Source organism: Thermobia domestica, chromosome 1 (genome assembly GCF_964235325.1).
Source record: "Thermobia domestica chromosome 1, izTheDome1.hap1.1, whole genome shotgun sequence".
In the NCBI taxonomy this organism is placed as follows: Eukaryota; Metazoa; Arthropoda; class Insecta; order Zygentoma; family Lepismatidae; genus Thermobia; species Thermobia domestica.
In genome coordinates, this window is record NC_137454.1 from 205,204,242 (window position 1) to 205,226,703 (window position 22,462).

General features: G+C 36.5%; 1 protein-coding gene across 1 annotated transcript in view; it reads left to right on the top strand.

The window, feature by feature from the left end:
- Nucleotides 1-6,250: 6,250 nt before the first annotated feature.
- LOC145693182 (exportin-4-like) overlaps nucleotides 6,251-22,462 on the top strand; it is a 102,083-nt gene continuing 85,871 nt past the window's right edge. Inside the window, exons 1-3 of the mRNA XM_081768954.1 lie at nucleotides 6,251-6,406; nucleotides 13,610-13,715; nucleotides 21,250-21,428. Coding sequence (XP_081625080.1) covers nucleotides 6,278-6,406; nucleotides 13,610-13,715; nucleotides 21,250-21,428 — 414 coding nt within the window. The 5' untranslated portion in view covers nucleotides 6,251-6,277. The remainder of the gene's footprint in view (nucleotides 6,407-13,609; nucleotides 13,716-21,249; nucleotides 21,429-22,462) is intronic.

Below are 22,462 nucleotides of genomic sequence, written 5' to 3' on the forward strand. Positions count from 1 at the left end.
GTAGATAGTGATGTAATAAGGTAAGTCTATGTTCACTAACGTATCTTCAATTAGGTTGATTAGATAGGACTTAATGTCTTTCTCAGCACCGAGCTATATAAAATGTAGACAGACCATTTAAAGTGAAATTCGACCCACTGTAAGAGGCTCAAATCAGGGCTGGATTAACCTATATGAAGGCCCTGGGCTAGGAAAAATATGTGGCCCCTGCTGACTTCACCTAATACATTTCTGTGAGAGTACAGTAGGAAAGTTAAGGGAATATGTTTCATATTTTTGGTCATATTTTATTTTATGATGATGAATCCATCTTTATGATTGTTTTTAGATAGCCAGTTGAGATTTTGATCAAAGTGGAGGCCCCTGTCCACCTCTAGGCTCGGAGCTATATTCCCCTAAGATCCCTTAATCTGGTTCTGGTTCAAATGCCAATAGTCTCCCACATAGAATCGAATATTTTATACAGTATGTAGACGTTACCTTAATTGTTTGTTGCAAATTTTACTTGAAATAAATTTAATTTATAATTACATAATATAAAAACAACAACATAATACACGTTGTACTGTAATTTAAGTCAAATATCATAAAACTATCATTTTTGGTATGCATAAATAGCCCCCCCCCCAAAAAAAAAAAACAGGTCCTGTCCCTCCTTTGCTCCTAAGAAATTAAAGTTGGCGTCGTCACTTGTAAAATTGTGCCCCAGAAGACAACAGACAGAAAATAGTTTAAACGCTGTTAACATGTAGCGCCTAAAGCAGTATCTCCTTGTTTACTAAAGTTCTAACAATGAAGCAGTTCTTCACTCCGATTGAAGTATAAAATAACTAGTAGCTGAAGCCCGTCACAAAAAAAAAAAAAAAAAAAAAAAAAAACCTATTGAAATTGATAGTCAAGAAATTATTGCCATAACATATGCTCCCTCTTGAATATATTTTTAAAAATCCATTTTTACCCTCTGGAAGCTAAGCAACCCATAGGGACAAAGAATGGATGCGATTTTCAAATTCTTTGTTGTTTGTTTAGTAAAATTAATTGACTGCACAAATCTTCCGAAAATCTTCCGTTTTAGATGAGACATACAACCGTATTTCTTGCACATTAATTTTTTTCAATCTGAAGAAGAAAACCGGGACAAACGGGCGTCAGTGATGCCAACCTGAAACGTTATAAAATCCCATTCCGAGAGGCAGAAATTCCCATTTTGCTCTTGAATTTCCCACGATATACCAATATTAAAAGTTTCAAAACTTTGAACACATGAACAATGAAGTTAGAGTATATCAGACATTTTCTTCAATATATGAATGAATTATTCACAAATTCCAATTGTCTGATTTATCAAGAAACTTATACATACATATATTTTTCCTAATTAAAAGAGACAATTAAAAATGCTAATGAAAATAAGTATTTGTTATTAGCTTAACATTTCCATCACGCTTTTGTGCCATGATCTTCCACTGAACGTAAGAAAACTAGATAAACTTCATTCCCCAGTCATTTTATATGGAACGCTTTGAAATTGGGCGTTTCTTACTTTATCTTCTTCCGTTAATTCTGTTCCTTCTTTCATTTTATTTTTTAAAGTACCAAAGTACAATTACTAGCATGTATTTTATAGTAACAAAATTTGACAATTAGCATTATTTTCATATTTATTGAAGACTCATTAGTCTACTTGTCCATAGACAATTTTTTCGCGTCAGTGAAAAATATATATATGTAGAGTCCGGATTTTTATGTAATATCAACCACCTAAATATGTAACAAAAAACGCTTAAAATGTAAGAAATATGTAATATTATATAAGAATATGTAATATTACATATGTTACATATTCATGAAAACATAATATTAACACGCGTATGAGTAGCAAATATTTAAACGAATTATGAAAATAAAAAGGAAAATCTACTACATTTTATCCTGCTTAATGCAAGTCCCCCAATGAAGTGAAATGCTTGAACAGCTGAAACAGCCATACGTCACTGACATGACTGATTGCAGGATAATAAAAATCAGACGCGAATGAAGGAAGATGTGAATCGGCTAGAGATAAACAGGAATGCTCCGAGAAAAGCAATGCATACGGCCAGTGGCGTATTTACGATTTTGTTTTGGGAGGCTTTGCTAACTTTCTGGGGGGCTTTGCCTGAAAATGTGAAAATTCTGCAAGATATTTCATATACTTTACTATAGTAAGTAAGATTTCGGGGGGCTTAAGTCCGGAAGCCACCCCCTAAATACGCCACTTCATACGGCATTTGTACGTCAAAAATCTCATGTGGTGTGGTCCTATTTCAAATCTAGAACCTTTTACACTAAATGCGCATCCGTCACCACGGCCCAATCTTGAAATGAATTATACGCAATATACAAATTTAAATACTAAAAGCAACTTAAGACGAAATGTATTATTTTATATATATTTATTTTATGCAGGGAAAAGCAGTCCTATATCTTTTAAAGAATACCAGCTGAACTAAGATTAAAGAATATTTCCACTAATGAACGTTTTTAATTTGAAATAAAGTACTTAAAAAAAGATGTGTTGCAAGTCAACTGTGTTGTTGCGCAATGGGTTACAGGGTACATTTCCAAATGGTCAGAAGTAAAATTTTGTCGGCGATCGGATAACATATTCTTGTATGCAGAGAATGATCTCTCCACATCACATGAGGTAACAGGAGCGTATTTCAACAGGGGGATGTAGTTGGGGGAAATATCTTCAGGGGGGGTTGTTTCACCACTGGGAATCTCACACACTGCCAATAGGCTGTCGCAATCCGGGTTTCTTTCCAGCATTGCATTTAGTTTCTTTCGAACTTTTTCTCCTACATCTCCACACACGCCTTGCAGCAGTCTCTTTGCATCCTCTATGATTTCCATGGATTCCGGAAGAGTCTGTCTGTCCAACAGTCTCTAGCTTTTTAATGCTTGTAGGTAGCCAACCAAAATTGCTGTCTATGTATGCGATATCACACGCTACTTTTGAGTCATTAAACAGTTTCTGAGCAATGCCAACTGACACAGCAGACTCCGATGAAAATGAATGAACAGCAGGCTTAATTTTTTGAAAATGTTCATTGTAAAAATGTAGTGCCTGTATCCAAGTGCCCCATCGCGTTAGTACAGGCTCCGGAGGAAGTGGCACGTCTGGCAGTTGATCTCTGTAAACTTGAACACATTGTGGCGCCTTAACAAAGATTTTTTTCGTGGAAGAAACTAGTTGATTTACTTCGCAAAAGTTGTCTTTCATCTCTTCAGCAACACGCTGAAGAGCATGGACCATACAAGTGAACTGAATTAAGTCAGGGTAAAAAACTGTAAGTGTTCTAGCCGCTTTGCACTGTCTGTATAGGGAACAAAGACTTTTTCTTCCTGAACCCCTCCCGGCCACAACACTTTAAGACCGTCGTTTACAAAGCGAGCAATCGTGGAATGATTCGTGCGTTCCATCAATTTACTCGAAATGAGATAGAATTTAGATGGAGCATCTTCACTTAACTTTCCAATCACTAAATTTGCTACATAACGTCCCAAAACGTCTATTGTTTCGTCCACAGAAATCCAAATATATGAACTACCTATTTCTGTCTAATGGTATCTATAGCTTCCCTATAACAAACTTCGAGATAACACTTTCGAAGAGTGGATTCATCAGGAATTCGACGCCCGCAGTACCTCTCCAGAAAAGCACGGTATTTTGGCACTTGAACTTTGTTCCAAGGAATGTTTGCTGCTATCATTGCTTAGCACAACTCTTTGAAAAACTCACTCACTGAAGTATCTTGATGCATTTGTCAAGAGTACTTTTTTTTTCAGTTCGCAAATTTTTATTTCTTGCATGGAGTGCACTTCGTACATGTTGTTCTTACTGAGATTTCATTGAACATCCATTTTTTTTTTATCACACACTTGGTACAACACTATTTTACCGTCCGTAGTAAACGCATCATCGATAGTTACCCACGACTGCAATTTCGCGGGTAAAGTTGAGGCAACCTGAGCCATTTCTAACTTTGACTGTCAATACAGAACACGTGCGTTTTCCAACTGCAATACTAGAGTACTGTCCTCCTGTCATTCAGTTGAACAAGCGAAGTTCTTTGAAAGATTAGGTTACCTGCTATGATATTGCCATTGTCGCCAGCTTCTTGGAACGAACTCTTGCAGTAAATTCCTGGAAGCACACTAGCATACGTTTTTAACTTGAATTGCAGAATTTGCTTTCATCTTCTTTCCCATCCGATCTCCGATAACAATCAAATACACTTCATTTTAAGAATTTCCTGGCCAGTCGCCTGTCAAGCACGTGATCTGTCTTCCTCCAGAGTTGAGAATAAAGGGCTCTGCTAATGTACCCCGGAGGGAGGATTTTTACTTGTTTCTTCTTATATTTCTCTTGTTATCGGCGAAAATTCTGCGAAACATGGTTTGACAAATAAAAAAAGAGATATATATTTATCTCTCTTTTGGTAAAGAAACGAAAAGATAGACATGACAAAATTGAATCTAGATGCAAGTCTTGCACAGTTGGAGAATTTATTTTTTTTTTATTTTAATTAAAATTTCAGTAAACGCAAAATTTTAAGACAGTTTTATGTAAAAAAATGTACAAACCATAGAAATATGTAATATTGGACAAAATATGTAAAAATATGTAATATGAAACTTGAGTTGAAGCACCCTACAGGTGTGAATCACAAACATTTAAGGATTTGACGAACCTACATATAAAGGAAAAAAAATATGTAATTACATACAAATCCGGACATTAGATATATGTATGAAAAATCCCATAAATTCTGTCAATTTTTACGAAAATTCCCTTTATCCCATTTCAAGGAATTATTGTCAAAATTCCCATAATATGGGATTTTCCCTACGGGTTGGCATCACTGACAGGCGTCCCGAAAGCCTTTTTCGTGATAGTTAATTCTTTCATTGAAAACCGGGACTGCCCTGGAAAATCGGGACGTCTGGTAACCCTATATTTAGCTGAAAAAAGCAAAAAGTAATTTTGAAAAAAGGGGGAAAAATTGCCGGTACACAGCAGAGCTTACTTCTTCGTTCAGTTCATTCAGCCTTGTTATGTGAGGATTTTGGTGTGTGTAAGGAATTCAATATAGCTGCCCTAGTATTCTCCTCATTTTCTGTTTTATTTAAGGTGCGCAGTAATTGGCATTACGATGAATCAGTTTTCAGAAATCTTCTTCGTTGTCTAGGACGTATCGTATAAAGACGACTATTCTTGAAACTGTGCATAACTATATTACACTTTCGCACAGCATCTATGCTAGGCGAAGACAGACGTTGACTGCAGGGACACCTATGATGTAAATCAATAAAATTGCGTCTTTTCGATAGTATTCGGACCGCATTTCTTTAACCCTTTTCCGGGCAAGCTATTTTTGTAACGTAGACTGCAACTGGGGCCTTACCAACTCTATTAGTCTTACCAACTTGATATGTTCATGACTTTAACTTCGACTAAAGATAGAAGAATTCAGAATTTTATGGCATCGAAATATTTATGGTTATTGAGAAATTCGAAGGAAAATATGAAGCTGCTGGGCCTGGGAGGCCCCGGTTGCCCGGATAAGGGTTAAACTTGATGGGTCTTATGCAGTCGTTGTGACGCGTGATTAGTGCCGTACTAAAGAGTTCGACTAACATATGTTTCCTAGAGACCTGCACGGGCCGGGCTTGGGCGGGCCGACACTGATTTCTCTTCAGGTCGGGTCGGGCTAGGGCCGATTAATTGCAATAATTATTGACTTTCGTTAAACGATAATTGGAATAAAGGCAAACGTTGAAGAAGTGTGCCCGTAAAAATGTTACAAAATGAAACTTTTAAAATTTATCGGGCTCGGGCCAAGAATTTTAAAAAACTTATCGGGCCGGGCCGGGCTCGGGCCGAAAAATTCGGCCCGTGCAGGTCTCTAATGTTTCCTGCAGTAGTTTGGCTTTTAGTATGATGTTAATCATACGTCAAAACAACTCTGCATAAGACGGGATATCTCTAAACTTGAAAATTATTTAACGAAATATGTTAACATTTTTTTTATAACGAGACATTTTATGTCAATTGTTTATATTTATTTTAAATCTAAATATTAAATCAGTATTTAGTGGAAATCTCTATTGTCATATTTATCAAAATCATGAAGGAGAACAGTAATATTACGAAATGGGTTCAATTCTATACGCTTTATGATAGAATGCCGATACGGACATAGGTTAAAATGTGTGTCGTCTGCGTCTCAAAATGAGAAATAGAGAAGAAGAAGAAAAAATCGATATCTCATCGCCATTCGACTTGTCGCCAGGGCCAGGCAGATGTGTGATGGCGGATAGAGCGGTGCAAGAGTTGGAGGATGCGGCAAGAACTTTGCTCGTATGTATTTTAAAATAAAAATGTGTGTTAGAAAACTTTATTCTGTCCTTCAATACGTAGAATATATTCCTATAGTGGAGGATGTAATTCTGAAATAGGATATATTCTACATACGAATTTTCTACTGTCTTAATGTTTTGTTATTGTAGATGTAAACATATGAAAAAGGAAGACACAAACAAAAAATATACACATAAATACATTAAAAAGTAATTACAAATAGCTGCAGCATTTAATTTTTTAAACATTTTTCGGGTATTAATATCAATTATTAATTATGTTCATACCTGTTGCAGTTTGACATCAAACTGCCTTGCACTAAATGCTGCTAAAATCATAAGATGGGATCACAGATCAATTTTATATAAATGTTGGGTTAAATATAGGTAATAGTATACATGAGAACCCCCTGTCTTCCGTGCGCGAGGATACTTCATATTATATATTTATACGTTACCAAATTAAATCACTGCCTTGTCTTCATTATATGTGCTTAACATTCTATTTTTACTTTCTAGAATAAATTTTGTTGATTTCGATTCGAAAAATGTTAAATATTTTTAAATTTATATCATGATGCAGACCAAGATCCTTGTTGCATATAATGTAATGCGCTATAGCATATAAAGTACAAGGGCAAATAGGTACGTTCTTTTTTATTTTCGTATCAGTGGATAAGTAAATGAAAGTGGGTTTGTTACCCCCTTTCTAAGTTCGTAGATACTCAATGAATAATCCCTAAAAGTATGAGCGTCCAGCTTCTTCTGGAACTCAGACGGTCTTACGTATACTATATCCTAAATATATTAGCACATTAACACTCAAACTTTCCAAACGCTAAAGCAAAACTGAAATGCTGTGACTGGTTGGAATGGCGAACTTTTATCTTCGACTTTACGTCGTTTTTCTTCCACTCGGAAACTAAAAACTCAAATGTACATTCGAGTTCCGTTGCATAAGCTTGGAAGGTCTTTCTACAGTCAAACAGGTGTATATCCTTGCTAGCTTAAATAGTGCTAGCTAGTGTTTATGTAATTGTTATGGATGAGTCAAATGATTTAATCACTTCCGCTCTTAATCCAAGTGCAGGGATCTAAAACTTAACATTTTCGTTTCCATACAAAACATCTGGTAGGTAAAGAGATGCATGGGCTGGTGTATGTTTCACGTTATTTTCATGCAATTATGTTTCCCTAACTTACTAATCCTTGCTCGATTTGCTCCTTTTTAAAAAATTTTTCTCTTTCAAAAACTTAAACAAAAATTCTAGTTTTCTCTTTGATTATAGTACTTGTAAGTCTATACAAAACATAATCATCGTAAGTACCATATGTAACCCCACGTCCTTGGAACACACAGAAACAAATAAACCTCAAGTAGTGGCAGAAATACTTCATTCTTATCTTGTTCATTATCAATAACTTCGGTATAGGTTTCTTCGAAACCTTTAAATTTGAGGGAATTGACCTAATATCTTCGAACATATCTAATTACATACACATGGATAAACTGCCGCAGATGGCGGGCTCGAAATACTAAACGGAGAAATGTAATGCCAGCATGAGAGTAACAAAAGAGGTAATAAGGGTCATCAGTGTAGGGATAAGACTTTGACTAGAACAGTAACTGGAACCAGTTCTTATAGGTTCAGTCACTTGCTGGAACTGTTTGTGCGTTTTGTGCGATATTGCAAGATGAGTTGAGGTAGTTCTTATTTTCTTCACTAGGCATCTGTATGTCATGCACAGTCATATGATACGTTGCTGCTGTGATGTTAGCTGTTCGTATCTGCTTGTAGTCAGTAGGCCTATGTTAGGTTTGTATGCTGGTTGTCAAATTTGTGGAAGCCGTACTTCAGTTTCTGTTTCATGGTGACTGTAGAGATAGTAAATGAAATTCACTAAGCGTTTAATAGATTTGAGGCTAAGAGTTTGAATTCGTCTTTACAAAAAATAAGTTTGTGTTAGATTCGGACATTAATTGTTATCGGTTTGCCGCATTGTGTGGTTTAATTGTGTTACAGCAAACTTGAGGTCGATGGTATTTCCGATCCACAGTAAGAGTGAATGTTTATTATTTTCCACTTGTTTGTTATAATTATGCTCGCTTTTCACTCTTATTGTTTTTAAAATTAGGAAACGTGTGTTGATACTGTTTATTTTTGCAAGTTTTTTTCATTTTTATTGGGGGTTTGGGAGGAAGTAGTTTCCCATGTAGTTTTGAAAAATAGCTTTCTATATTTTACTAATGTTCTGTTTCTTTTTTTTTAAAAAAAAAAAAAATAGTTGAAAATTATGAATAGTTTGAAGTATTTATTCTGGACTAGGTTAGTTTAAAAGCTGGTTTTTGATTGAATTTAAAGTTTGTTAATTTTATCTGTGGTTGTTTGCTAATGCACGGCAAAGTTCACTTGGAGCAAAACATTCATAGGAACCGATTCACAATAAATAGCAATACGAAGAATTACACTTTTTTTTTTTTTTTTTTTTTTTAACAAAATGGGTCCAAATTTCCTTAACCGTAAGCTAACCCGATCCTATTCCTAACAGTGCCACATCCTGTGACAAAATCACTTGTTCTGCGCAAAGTGCACCCTTACCGTAATGCACATTGTGCGAAAGTAATGAATTACGGTTGTTAGGGAATTGATTCATCTAAACCGATTCCTGGAGCAGTTTGGTAAGCATTTGCCAAAGATGCCGGAGTAATCGTGGAGTGGGTTCCTTATAACGGGTTGTCGGGTAATATTTAGTTTTTCACCCAAATCGCTTGCTAGGTTAGGGTGTTAGCTGTGATTCTCAGTTATTGTTTACAACGGCTGACTATAAGTCACAGTACCAGCTCTGGAACCGTCGATGGATTTGAAGAGAATGCCATCCCAGATTGTCTGTTTCGAAGAACTGATTCTTAAACTGCTCTAATGATTGAATCATTCTTGGAAAATGTTTCGTGAACTACTCCGGGAACCTGGTCAGATTAATTGGTTCCAGTGAATTTTCTGGTCAAAGTAATAATAATAATAATAAATGTTGAGTAGGGTGATTATTAGGGAGAAGAACGAAGTTAAATTCTGGACTATATGGGTTTGCGTATTGATGGGATGTTAGGTAAACAGGCAATAGAATATAATATGACAGTGTTTCAAAGCAACTATCTTTTAACCAATCTATTACGTGTACTAGTATGCTGCAGTAATGGAGGAAAAACGGGAGTGAGGGCGGAAACTAATGAAAAGAAAGTTGCATCTTAATGAAGTGTGGTGAGACGGGGCAAAATTTTGGGTGCTATCCCATTTTATGGAGGCATAAATTTGTAAAATCATCTACAGGCGAAATTTGTTAGGCTACTTAATTTTACAATAGGATTGTAGAAGTAATGAAGATATATCGAGATCTTACCTCTTACATATGTAATAAAGTAGAGAAACAAATTGGAAGGTGTGCTCTTTCCCACGTAATACCCCATAAGGAAGATACAATTTTAAGTGCCATGTGAAGGCAATGTACAAAGTGATCATAGAAGTATCGCAAGGCTGTGCTACATGCAAGACGTGTTTTTGTCATATAAAGTGTTTCCTATTTTTCTTGTTTATGCGTATACCTATTGACGTTGACGCTCCTGCCCTGACTCGGTCAGATAGTGCTCATTCTTTTTAGTAACTTACTACCTAGCACAATTTGGTTTGTATTTTTAAATTAATTCGTGATTTATGCACTACAGTTTTTACGCTATATGTGCATACGCTGTAGTTATACTCAGCTCTCCTAAAGTCGATATGCATTTATTAGTGCAACTCTTCCCCAGTAAGAATTCATTTTCTGTAATAGAAATTCATATATGTTAAAAGGTAATGCTTAACTTAAAATTGAAATAAAGTTAAATAAATAAAAGTGAATTTTTTGAAAGGCTGGAAGTTTCTTCCTCACTGGCATGAATAATGACATACAATAACTGTATCTACATGGTTAATGGTAAAATAATGCCAGTGTGCTGTATGTCCCGTTTCTTGATTTCCTAACTCTAGTCAGCCTAGAAGTGGATGACATTCAGTTTATCCGCGATAAGTGTGGTAAACATTCGTATCGAAGATCACCGGCTTAATAATGGCGCTCTCCGATGCGAAATAGTTATAACACCACAGTCAAGATGGGCAAGGAACATGAATTCACCATGTACAAGAAAGACATATGACGTTTATCAAAAGGGTCAGGAAAGGCAGGGAGTGGGTTCATTCTTGTAGGACAAAACAATACAGTCCCTGTCTTACTACAGACCGTACACCATCTACTCACCGAATACAAGCCCTCGTTACAATTAAGAACCCAGGTACACAAATGTATTGCAGATCAATCTGGAACATTTCTTCAAGACTATAGTTTATTGTGATCTAAGTTGGAGACGTGTTGGAAGAGACGTATTCAAAACTTCTTGCCAGAACACACTACAGAGTACCGCACCAATTGTCGACAGCCCTATGAGCACTAAGGAAGTGTCCCACCGGATAAGGCATATGTGCACCACACACACACACACACAAATAAATGTAATGACCTTTTTCTTACTATTACTACAGGGAACTTTCTGTTAATACTTCCAAATATGGTACCATGAATGTAAGGAAAGGACTGGTAAGGGATTCAGGGATCCATGTTAGTTTCTGTTGTAATGATAAGCTAAAGGTTATATCTTGTCCCCAGAAATTCCAATTATTGTTTGGCTTTGCTATGATATTCCTTGTATGTATGGAAAGGAGAAAATCGGGTTTGATTGGATGCCACCCAACCATAACTCTCATTTGACCATTGGCGTCTCTGGCATGTAAAATATGGGGGGCATCAAAGGAATGATTTAAATGCTAGTACCTCAGTGGAATTTTAGATTATGTTACGTCTACTTTTTTATTTATTTATTAAACAGATATCCGTGATAGACTGAACAAAATTAAATTATCTTGCAGCTATTTAATAATATATTAGACAATAAAATTAAAAAAAAAAAAAATACACACAAAAGAGCAAAATCACACATACAATGACGTAAGGAATACAGAATCATTTTAATCTACTCTACTTACGAATTTTTTAATAGTGATTGAACTAATGATCGTCCTGTGATGGTCATTAGCTGCAATAAATCTTCTGCTCATAGGCTGAGAAGGTCCAGTAAATCATGATGCGTGTGATAGATGATAACATGATTCAATCTCTCCTGTGTCATTATGTTCCTTAAATATGTTTTCAGTCTTCGAAGGAAGCTAAAACTCCGTTCAGCTTCACATGAAGACACTGGCAACACAATCAAAAGACACAATAAGTTTTCAATGTTTTTAAACATAGCCCGAACTTCTGGTTCCATTTCTCGTAATACTTTGCCAGCATCACTGACACAAGACACACCAGTCTTCTGCAGAATCATTTTCACCTCAAGAAAATATGACGCGACATCTATTTCTGGATAATTTTCAAGTATGCCAACTTGTTCCTAGGGAGCTAAAGCTGATAACAGCATATCTTCTAGTAGCCGAACACGCAGGAAATCCGACTGAGTGAATCTTGATTCTAGGCCTTTCACAGCTGCATCAATGATGGCATAATATTGTTTCGTATACTACACATTGACGTCTTCAGGAACCCAATCATCTCCCGGCGCTGTGTACTTCCTTGGTACTCTCTTCATTTTGGCAATGAAATGGGGTTCAAATTCTACTTCTTCTACTTTCGTATTAGCTTCTTGCATTATTTTTTCAAAACATTCTTCGTTGCGTAGGTATTGAATATTTTCTGAAACAATTTCGACACCTTTAATTAAGCCTGATACAGTTTATTTTCGACTTTGGAATGACCTAATCAGAAGTTCCAGCATTCCAATTATTTTCTTTCCAAGTAAAAGACCGAATAGCGTTGTGCCAGTTTCAAAATGGGCTAGAAGACCTGAAGCACTTGTAAACTGCTTTCCGTTTCAGAAATATCATGTGGAGTTTCTACTATAATATCATACTTACCAAGAATTTCTCGAATCTGGTCACATCTGTATAATCGTCTTATAGAATAAAGTGGTTTTATTCTAGTGATAGTGCCTATCGGACCTTCAGATTTAGATTCAAGTACAGCAACTAACTTTCCTCGTGCTGTAACAGGTTGAAAAAACAAGACACCTAACTCATGAACCCATGCCATTGTGTTTTTCGAAACGGCAGAAACTTTACAACTTTCCTTCATTACCAAATTGACTTAATAAGCACCACAATGTACAAACAATGTTAATATCTGTCTGGTTTCAATTATAGATTGCACTCTATTATAGGTAGCGCCATATTGGAAACGCCACCTAATACTGATAATATTTATCGAACACTAACCTAGTCCATCCTGTTTATTATCTTCGATTCAATTTGTTACCTTTCATCTTACCTTCAGGGACTCCCTGAAACATATCAAGAACTCTGTTAACATATAATGAGACCCCCTGGTTTGTTATAATAGTTTCACAGCCTGAATATTATATTCCAAGTGAATATAATTATTATTATTTATATGTTATTCTGTCGTTAGTATATAAATTAAATTAGATTAAAATATTAAATATTTCGTACTTCAAAATAACGGGGGGGGGGGGGGGGAAGCGTCCCACCGCCAGAGACGCCCATGCATTTGACGGTTCTTTTCCTTCAACAGCAAATGGTAAAAGGAACAGATATCCTTGCTATTCCCTTCACCCGCATTCTAATGAAATTAGTGGATGCCTTACCGATGAGCTATTATACCTGTCTCCTCGAACAGGTTTTGGCACAACGAAGATTACAACATTGACAGCCTCTGGAAGATTTGGAAGAGGACTTTTATGACTGGACAAGTCTACACTGCATGCCAGGTGATAATCAGAATTCAGTCAGCAAGTAGAGTATCATCGATAATGTCATCATGGAATTTCTTGAGGTTGATGCATTTCGAAATCGCCAATATAGATCGGAAACAACCTCTGTAAATATTTAAAAATAATCTACCATTACCACACGTACCCAAATGATGTAGTAAAGTTTAATGTTTCACGATTGTGCATGGAGGTAATGAATGAAATGGTCGAATAAAGAAAGTGAGAGGAAGCGGAAGAACCCAGGGGAACCCACGCACCAGAGATGAGCTAACGCGGCCCCTTTTGCTGGCTTGTGTTGTACGTTTATTGTTACTAGTGTTTTTATTGCAGGCACCACCATCTATTGTTACTCCAGAGCAGAGACATTCAGCGGAAGCAGTGTTTCTAAATTTTAGAAAGACGAAGTCACCTTATATTTTCTGCAAACATATTTTAGGTAAGTTGTAATGTTAGATGTTTGTTATATATATAATCTTTAACTAATTCGTATAGTACACAGTCTTAAAAAGAACAAGTTGCATGAGGCATTAGTGGTGATTTTTTGAGCTTCCAAAACGGCAGAAGTGTCTATCATTACCGGAGTTGAATTTAAATAAAAGATGGCGATCTTTTTATTCAGAAATTAGCAATAATAATAATAATAATAAAAACTTTTGTTCGATTTTAGGTAAGAATAAGTCAGAAAGAGAACTTGTAATTGAATGTGGTAGGTTTTTATGGAGATTTGAAATATACACAAGAATTGCTACTTTTGTGGTGCGTCTTAAGGTAATTTTCTACAATATTTTGCAAACCTCATTATTCAAGACACATCACACAGGTGACAATTTTTGGCCTCTTTTATAGAAATTAATAAGTTAAAATTCATACATTGATATACGCAAGAAAATAATAATAGTAGTAATATAAGGTTCGGAATATCTTCTCCATAAACTTTAGTCTTGAGATTACTCCTTTACGAAAACTTCTTCTCATTATACTCTCACATCATTTTAAAGGCAAAGGGACCAGTTTCGGAAAGTCTTTGAAACAAAGGTTTCTTGTTTCATTGCATACATTCCGAAGCTGGTTCACTGTTATGAAATTTCCTTTCGAATGTTGCTTTCTGTATGATTGAACCATTGCATTTTTCTGGTGAAAGTTGGAGGCTTTATGATTTAATAGGTAATGCAGAATTTATTTCTCACATTTTTTAATACACTGGGGAAATCAACTGCTAGAGTGTCCTATGTACAAGTGTGAATATATTTTTAATACCATTTCTAGAACAACTAGCTGATATACCCATTCTTCGCACGGGTCAGATAAAATATCTATGTAAATAAACTGAACAACGAAAGGGAAAAAATATCGATCATTTTCTACTACTTTTATAGACCCGGTAAATGCCCAATGAGACCCCCTGGTTCGAAATTAAAAAAATATATATATTCTCTGGCCCCGAGCCAATGGAGGCTGTGTTTGGAAGTCAGGGCCTATGGGAATATCACTTCATCTCAGCAATCGCAAAAACTAGGAATTTGACACTAATATCTGTCATTTTGAATTATTTTTACATGTCTCGGTAACTCCCTCCAGCATACAATGGTAGCTGAATTTGAAAGTCATCGCTAATGGAAGTGTCACCATTGATCTCAGCGACCGCGAAAACTATAAATTCGACACTAATATCGGTCATTTTCTACTACTTTTAAATGCCCGTACCTCCCCACCCTGAGACCCCCCTGAGGGTAATCAAATTTTTAAAAAAACGCTTCGTCTTGGTCTGGGGCTTGGACCAAGGTACCCGTGACCAAAATTTGATAACTCTCGGTCCACTTGTCTGGTCCCCATGCCGCACACAGCCACACAAACAAACTATTTTATTTATATTAGAGGAGTCAAACAAAAGTTTATTTTCTTAGATACATTCCGAATCTTATCAGAACTTTCGTTTACAAAATTTGGCTCCCTGTTTGAACAGACTACTTTTAATCTACATTGGTACCTCAAAATACCACCATTAAAATCCGCATATGTTATTTGGTACGTCACGTTATATATATATTAAGATTCTGAACAATATCAGCTTAGTTAAAGGCTTGGTACGAATTATTATGAGTTTTACCGTGATTTTTTCACACAACTTTTTGTGAAAGCGTTTGCTAGGTTTCTTGCCCTTTACTCTCCAGACAAGAAATAATTTTGTTCACCAATCATCATTTATTCTTGCAGTAGTACTTTTAGTGTCTACTTCACCATCATTTTAATACTACATCAGGGTTGCCACAGACCTGGAAAGTCCGGGAAAGTCATGGAATTTGAAAGTGGTCAGGGAAATTCATGGAAACAAGGTCAAAAGGGATAAAAGTCATGGAAAATTGTATGAAGATGTATGTTTTAAATTATTTTGCTGTTTTAATACTTTTTCACAGACTAAGTGGGTATCTTAGTAATGGTAGTAGTACATAGTTTTTGTTTGTGTGAAAATAATAATAATAAGTCTTCTTGAAATTACAACATACGAACAACCCAGTGATGATAGAAGAAGTAATATGACTTACTGTTTCGCTGAGGGTTAATGTTGTAATGCATATAAGGGTTAGGGGGTATTCACGACGAAGAGATAAAACTCTGACGGAGAGATCGCTATGATATTGGTACTGGAATGCGAGGAGTTGGTTGGGAGGTGAACTTATTTCTGAGAGATTTGTACTATATTTTTAATAACTCACCAGCAAGACGTGGGGAATATACAGCAGTTACAGGTAGTTCGATGTTCCCTATGAAAAGTATTGCGCAACAAGATGGCTGGAAAATGAAAAATGCACTGAAAGGGCATTGCAAATATTTGAGGATGTAAAAAAGTACATTCATGAAACAAAACCATTAAATTCTGAGCCATACAAAAGGGTTACTCAGCACATGCGGGACCCCTTTCTGAAATGTAAATTGAGTTTCTTTAAGACCATCCCATGTTATTGCCAAGGCCTTTTGAGAAGATTCCAGACTTCGGATCCACTGTCTCCATATTTGTATGGAGAGCTTTTGCATCTGTTGACGGTCCTCATGGCTCGAATTGTCAAACCAAGAGTAATGAAAGAAGCTACTGCTGTCAAGCAGCTGCATGCTGTACACATGGATAAAGAGTCAGATGCCTTGCTTCTTGCCTCCAAAGTAGACATTGGATTCGAGTGTGAAAAGTTTTTAAAAGAAGTCAAAGGTGAAAAAGATGTCAGTGTTTTTCAGTTTCGGAATGAGTGTAAATGAATGAAAATGGTGGACAAGTTGAAAGAGAGAGTCCCCTTCAATATCCTAAAGTGAGAGGAATGTCTTGTTTTGATCCAGCAATTATAATGAATTATCATAGCACAGAGAACTGTTTATGAGGCTATTCAGTTTCACGGTGGCAGAGAACATATAACTATTACAAGTAAAATGTTGTGATTTGTTCGAGCAGCAAGGTAGAGGTATGGAAGTTTTTTGGATAAAGCACGAAAGCAGAAGACAGAGAATAAGAAAGAGAAAAATGATAAACTTAGGATTGTAAATTAACTACAGAAACTACAAGAAGAGAGAGAGGGCATTAGTAAAGCCCGAAGTAAATGCACGAAAATGGCTGGCAAAATTGCAAAATAAACACCCAAAAATGGCAGGTAAAATGAGAACGAAGGGAAAAAGTAAACTACTGGCATTCACAACAAATCATTTAGACTTCATAGTGAGCATTCAAGACAAGAATTGTTCTTGCTCTCATACAAAACTTATTGTATCCAGAAAAGTGAATCATTATTATTCTTAAAACGCATGTTAAAACACATACTTAACGAAACATTTAGACTGCATAGTGATCATTTTCTTTCTCTCACACAAAACATATTATATCCAAATGTTATATGCATGTGAATATATTTTGTAAAGTGTACAAAAGAAAGAAAAGAAATAAGGCGTGCGTTGGGCAACTATGGGAATGGTGGAGGCCGTAAAAAATTTTAAATTTTCATCTAGCGGTCATGGAAAATAAGTACAAAACAGCTGGAAAGTCATGGAAAATGATTTTAAAAATGTTGTGGCAACCCTGTACATTTCCTTTTCTGCTTTTGCGAGTTGTTCCTGTCATGTGCATTTTCTCCCGTTCTTCAAACCGTGTTCTGTAGTTTGCAGACGGCGTATATTTGATTTCGCTAGTGTCCACGGCTTCGATCCATTAGGCTCATGAATGATTTACTTATTTACTAGTTAGATTTGAATTTAGCATCTCTTTCAGCAACAAGGGTAACTTATATAAGACGTGGGTCTACAGCTTAACGTGGAATCCGAACCACAGCCTCCATCGGGAGTCGAACCTGGGTCTCCCACGCAAAAGGTGTGTACACTATTTACATAGACACGAGGAAGCTCTTGTTTGTTTCTATGTTGACAATGTAAGGGTTAGGAATGAAACTGGAGAAGCTGGAGTATTAGGACTAAGAAGGGGGAAGATAGCTAGGACGTTGTGCATGTGTGTGTATGTATGTAGAGAAAAATCAAATAATAAACTATAATGAACCATGATAAAATTGAGAGTCCGTAAGTGTTTATAATGGACCCCGAATAATAATAATAACAGCTTATTTCCTTCCAAGTTAACATGATCTATCCATATAGAAAATATTGCAACAAGAATGCAAGTAAAGAAGATTTAGGTATAATTACTGACAGGCTTATCTTTCATATTTCAGACACACAAAAGTGTTAAGACTATCGAGTAATTAATTTAGCATTGTGTAAGTGAAACAGTGGAAACACTGAGGTTTATTGCATCAGGAAAGGATTTAAAACGAGAGCTTGACAAAGTACAGTATACTCCAAATATACAGTATGTGTATTTGTCGACGAAACATAGTACCAAACGCACGTATTTCAAGTAATAAAAGTAGATAAATAATAAATAGCCTTCACTAACTTTGTATCCAAAAATTATAGTTACATAATTCAGTTCCCGCTGGAATCTTCGTAAGTAACCTTTTTCTAATTGCCTGTGCTACCTTACATGGCCATCTTCGAACATAATATCTTTGGAAGACTTGGAGAACACAATATTATCCAGAAACACTATTAAAGTTGTGAAGTCACTTCTTACTCCGTACACTTAGAGAGCTCTGTTCATAAATACTGAAATTTCAAGTTATGAATGTCACTGAGTATGTTAGAAGGCATTTTTACTCAAAAGAAAGATGGTATCATGTGCAGTTATTATTGGAAAAGGGTCTGTCGACAGAGAAAAAAGTACACATAGTTGAATACTATTTTCGTTTATACGTAAGTTTGGTAGTGAGAGTTAGCGTTCCTTTTCAGCATTGAACCTGTATGAGACCTGAACCTACACTTTCATTTGAAATCCAATAATCGCAATGCGTTCCAATTTCAAGGTTCTCCGACAGGGCATTGATTACGGGACTCTATCCACCATGCGCGCGCTAGCAACTAGACTAACGAAAGGGTTGTTTACACATCGTGATAGTGGAAAGGGTGGCAGATCAATTCCAAGAGAGATTTAACAAGACGACCAGTAACAACAAAAGTGATGTCTATTGTGAAATTTCTCCTTTCTGCTAGTGTACTATGTCAACAGAATGGAAGTCTAATTGGCCAGTAACTATAAAGGTAATCAAGAAAGTTCTGTTGCTTTTTGTGGAAGTCTGTGTTCAGTTGGCCCTCATACAGTGAGTTGGATGCGAATGGAGATAAGGCGAAGGTCCATTGTTGGTGTGGGTATATCCAACATACTACCTGGTTGTGGCAGTTAAGTTACACCGTGTACTTGCGTAAGGGCAGGGTGAACATGAGACTTCCACAGAGCGTCATAAGGGTGTGTATGCTGTACGAGTTCAAACTGGGATCAAGCGCCACTGCAGCGAGGCGGAAAATATGCCAGGCCTTTGGTGAGGGTGTCGTGACTACACGGACAGTGCAAGGGTGGTTTAACAAGTATAAGGACAGTGACGAAACACTCGAAGACGCACCACGTGCCGGAAGACTACACATGTACACAATGAAGATTTTCAGGCAGCAATTAAGGCGAACAGTGCCCAGACATGTGAGGAACTGGGACTACAATTCAGTGTGAGTGGAGAAACTATTCGGCAGCACCTCCATAAACTTGGAAAGCACTATAGGTTAGGTCGATGGGTCCCACATGATTTGACTCCGGGCGAGAAGGCAACGCGAGCAGACACCTGAGTTTCTTTGCTTTCTCGTCTGAGGAAGGAGCCATTTCTGGACAGGTTGTTGACATGCGATTAGAAATGGGTCCTATACGAAGCTCCATGGCGCCATCATGATTGGATAGCATCCCATGAACCGGTTCCAAAACAGTCGAAACCAGCACTGCACCAGAAGAAGGTCCTCCTGTGTGTTTGGTGGACTGCTCGCGGTATTGTGCATCGGGAACTGCTACCAGCTGGTCAGAGCATTAGTACAACTGTGTACTGTCAGCAGTTGAGCCGTGTTCAAGAAAAACTCAGCACTTCTGAATCGCAAAGGGGTCATCCTATTACAGGACAACGCTAAGCCCCACGTGGCTAGGATGACCCGGAACACCATTCTACGCCTTGGATAAAAAACATATTGCATCCTCCATACTCCCCGAACATTGCACCGTCCGATTATCACCTGTTCCATTCCTTGGACAATCAGCTTAGAGGACGCCAGTCGAAATCCCTAGTAGAGGTGCGAAATGCACTAGATACTTTTTTCGCACCACGGCCCATGAAGTTCTACCGCAATGGAATCCATGGCCTTCCAGAACGTTGGCAGAAGATAGTCCATGTTAATGGGGACTATTTTTGATCTTTCAGGTACTTCTTAAGTGACATATCGATGTTCGAAGATAGTGGGTGAAAAAGAGACCGAACTTTCTTGGTTACCTTTATATTTCGACAAATGAAAATCAAGGATTCTCAGCCCGGACGAAGAGGAGTTGAAACTGAACGTCAGCGATATATCTGTTTGCCGATTTTTTAGGACATGGTTGGTTTTCTGTACCGGATATAGTTTGGAGAACGCTTCACAAAACCAAACATTCGAATTGTGTACTGTGCAACGTCTTTGTCCACGGTATATGAGGAGCCTGATTTGTTGAGCAATGTGTAGTTCTCCAACAGACGTCACATTCACTTGGAGAGCTAGATAAATCATCAATCGCCAGATAAATCTTTTCTGTTCTTTTGAGCGCGAAGATGTTATCATCCAGAAACAGCTACACAATGCATGTGTGATGGTATGATGTGTCGTTACAGCATATGGTATATTAAGCCCCAGTGTCATTGAAAATGAAGAAAACGGCTGTCTTACCACCACTCAAGAACATATAGGAACATGATGACCGGATCATTTTTTCAGGTCTTGAGAAGGCGTGCAAGGAGTCTTCACATGAATAAACAGTAATATCAACAGCATGAAGCTACCAACCATATCACTCGAGAATCTTTAGCTATGCTACTGGAAATTATTTCAGAACGAGTCATTTCTCGTGACTGACTTTTCATACCTGTCGCATTCCGCTGATCCTATACCATTTGTTGTCTGCTTGTGGGGAATTTTAAAGGAGAATGAGTACAACTGTGAAGATCTGAGTGGCTCTCAATGAAACTCAAAGGCTGACTTGACAACTACGTACAATCTCTATACACAGGAAGATGTACATGTGGTTGCTTAAAGGTGTCCGACTGCCTTTACCAGGGGACCTCTCGTGTACTTCATTTGTTTTCGCATGAAGAACAAGATCGGATACTTTTCAGATGATAGCTTATTAAATATTGATTTAATATAATCTAAAAATTAACATTAGCTATAGAAGGAAATATAAGCATTTATCTAGGAAAGTTTATATATAATATGATTTAAAATTCTTTCATAAAACTTTTATGCCTTAAAAACCAAGTATAAGCAAAATGATATAAATGCAGAAAAATACAATAATATTAATACTTATTCTTTTAAATTTTCAGAGACAAGTTCTTCAGAATATTTATTATTTGAGGCAGCATGCTTATTAAAAGATGCTTTGGTTCGAGAGTGGCCGTTTTTGCAGGAGCAAGATGTAATCGGTCTTCGTCAATATTTACTACATTATGTAATCCAGAAGACGTCAACATTGCCACCTTTCGTCCGGGAACGATTATTGCAGGTAAGTCTTCCATACAGCTGTTTTACTTTTATTTTATTGAATCTTTTTATATCTTTATTTATACGAAATAATCAGGTGAAAGAAGCGGTAAGAGACTCTCTGTCGAAACAGGGAAAGGATGGGTTATATTTCCTAATCAATCCTAAGTTTACCCGTAGCGTGATATATAAACCATTCCTTTAAACTTTTAGAAATGGTGAAAAAATGTAGATAATAGTTAAAAGGAAAATGGTACAAACAATGACACCTAGTTGAATTTTACTAGATAATTAAGTATTATTTATTAAGTAATTAGTTAAGAACTGGATAAGTTTACCCTGATCCATATAGTTGCAAATAGAAATCTTGATTTTTTAAAATTACTAATCACTAAATATAATATCCAAATTCAAACGCTGAATCGTATTACATAAGGGGAAGGAAATTTACATTGAGTAAGAATAATTTAGATAAACAGTTAGATGATACAACCATCATCTTTTTTTAAACAAACATAGCAGGACATATTTATATTTCAAGCCTAATCGGACTTAAGACTTAAGTCTGATTAGGCTTTGAAATATTGCAAATAATTATTCATAATATCTCTCTTCAGGGAACACTGAGATCTGCGTTGTAAATATAAATAAGTATTCCTTTGATCTTCAAATAATCTTAGAAGTTCACAGTAGGCCCATTTCATTTCAAATCGTACACGTGATAGCCAAATGTGTACCATGACCATTTTGAATTATTATGAAAAAAATATATGTTAAAGATGGATATGGCCAGAATAAAGAAACAAAATAGTTTTGGTCTCTGATGATTTGTAACAGTGTTGCAGCCTCTTAAAAAAATCACTACAGATAGTTACTTTCGGAGCAAAGTGAGGAATTGGCGTTTTGAAGGTATTATTAAGAAAGAACAAAAAATGTCAGAAACCTTTTTTGATGTTTATTTTATACTATGTTTTCAAGTCTTCCAAACCATACCAAACACAGACATTAGAGGTGTAACATAAACCGTAACAAAATCGTTGAACTTGGAAAAAACTT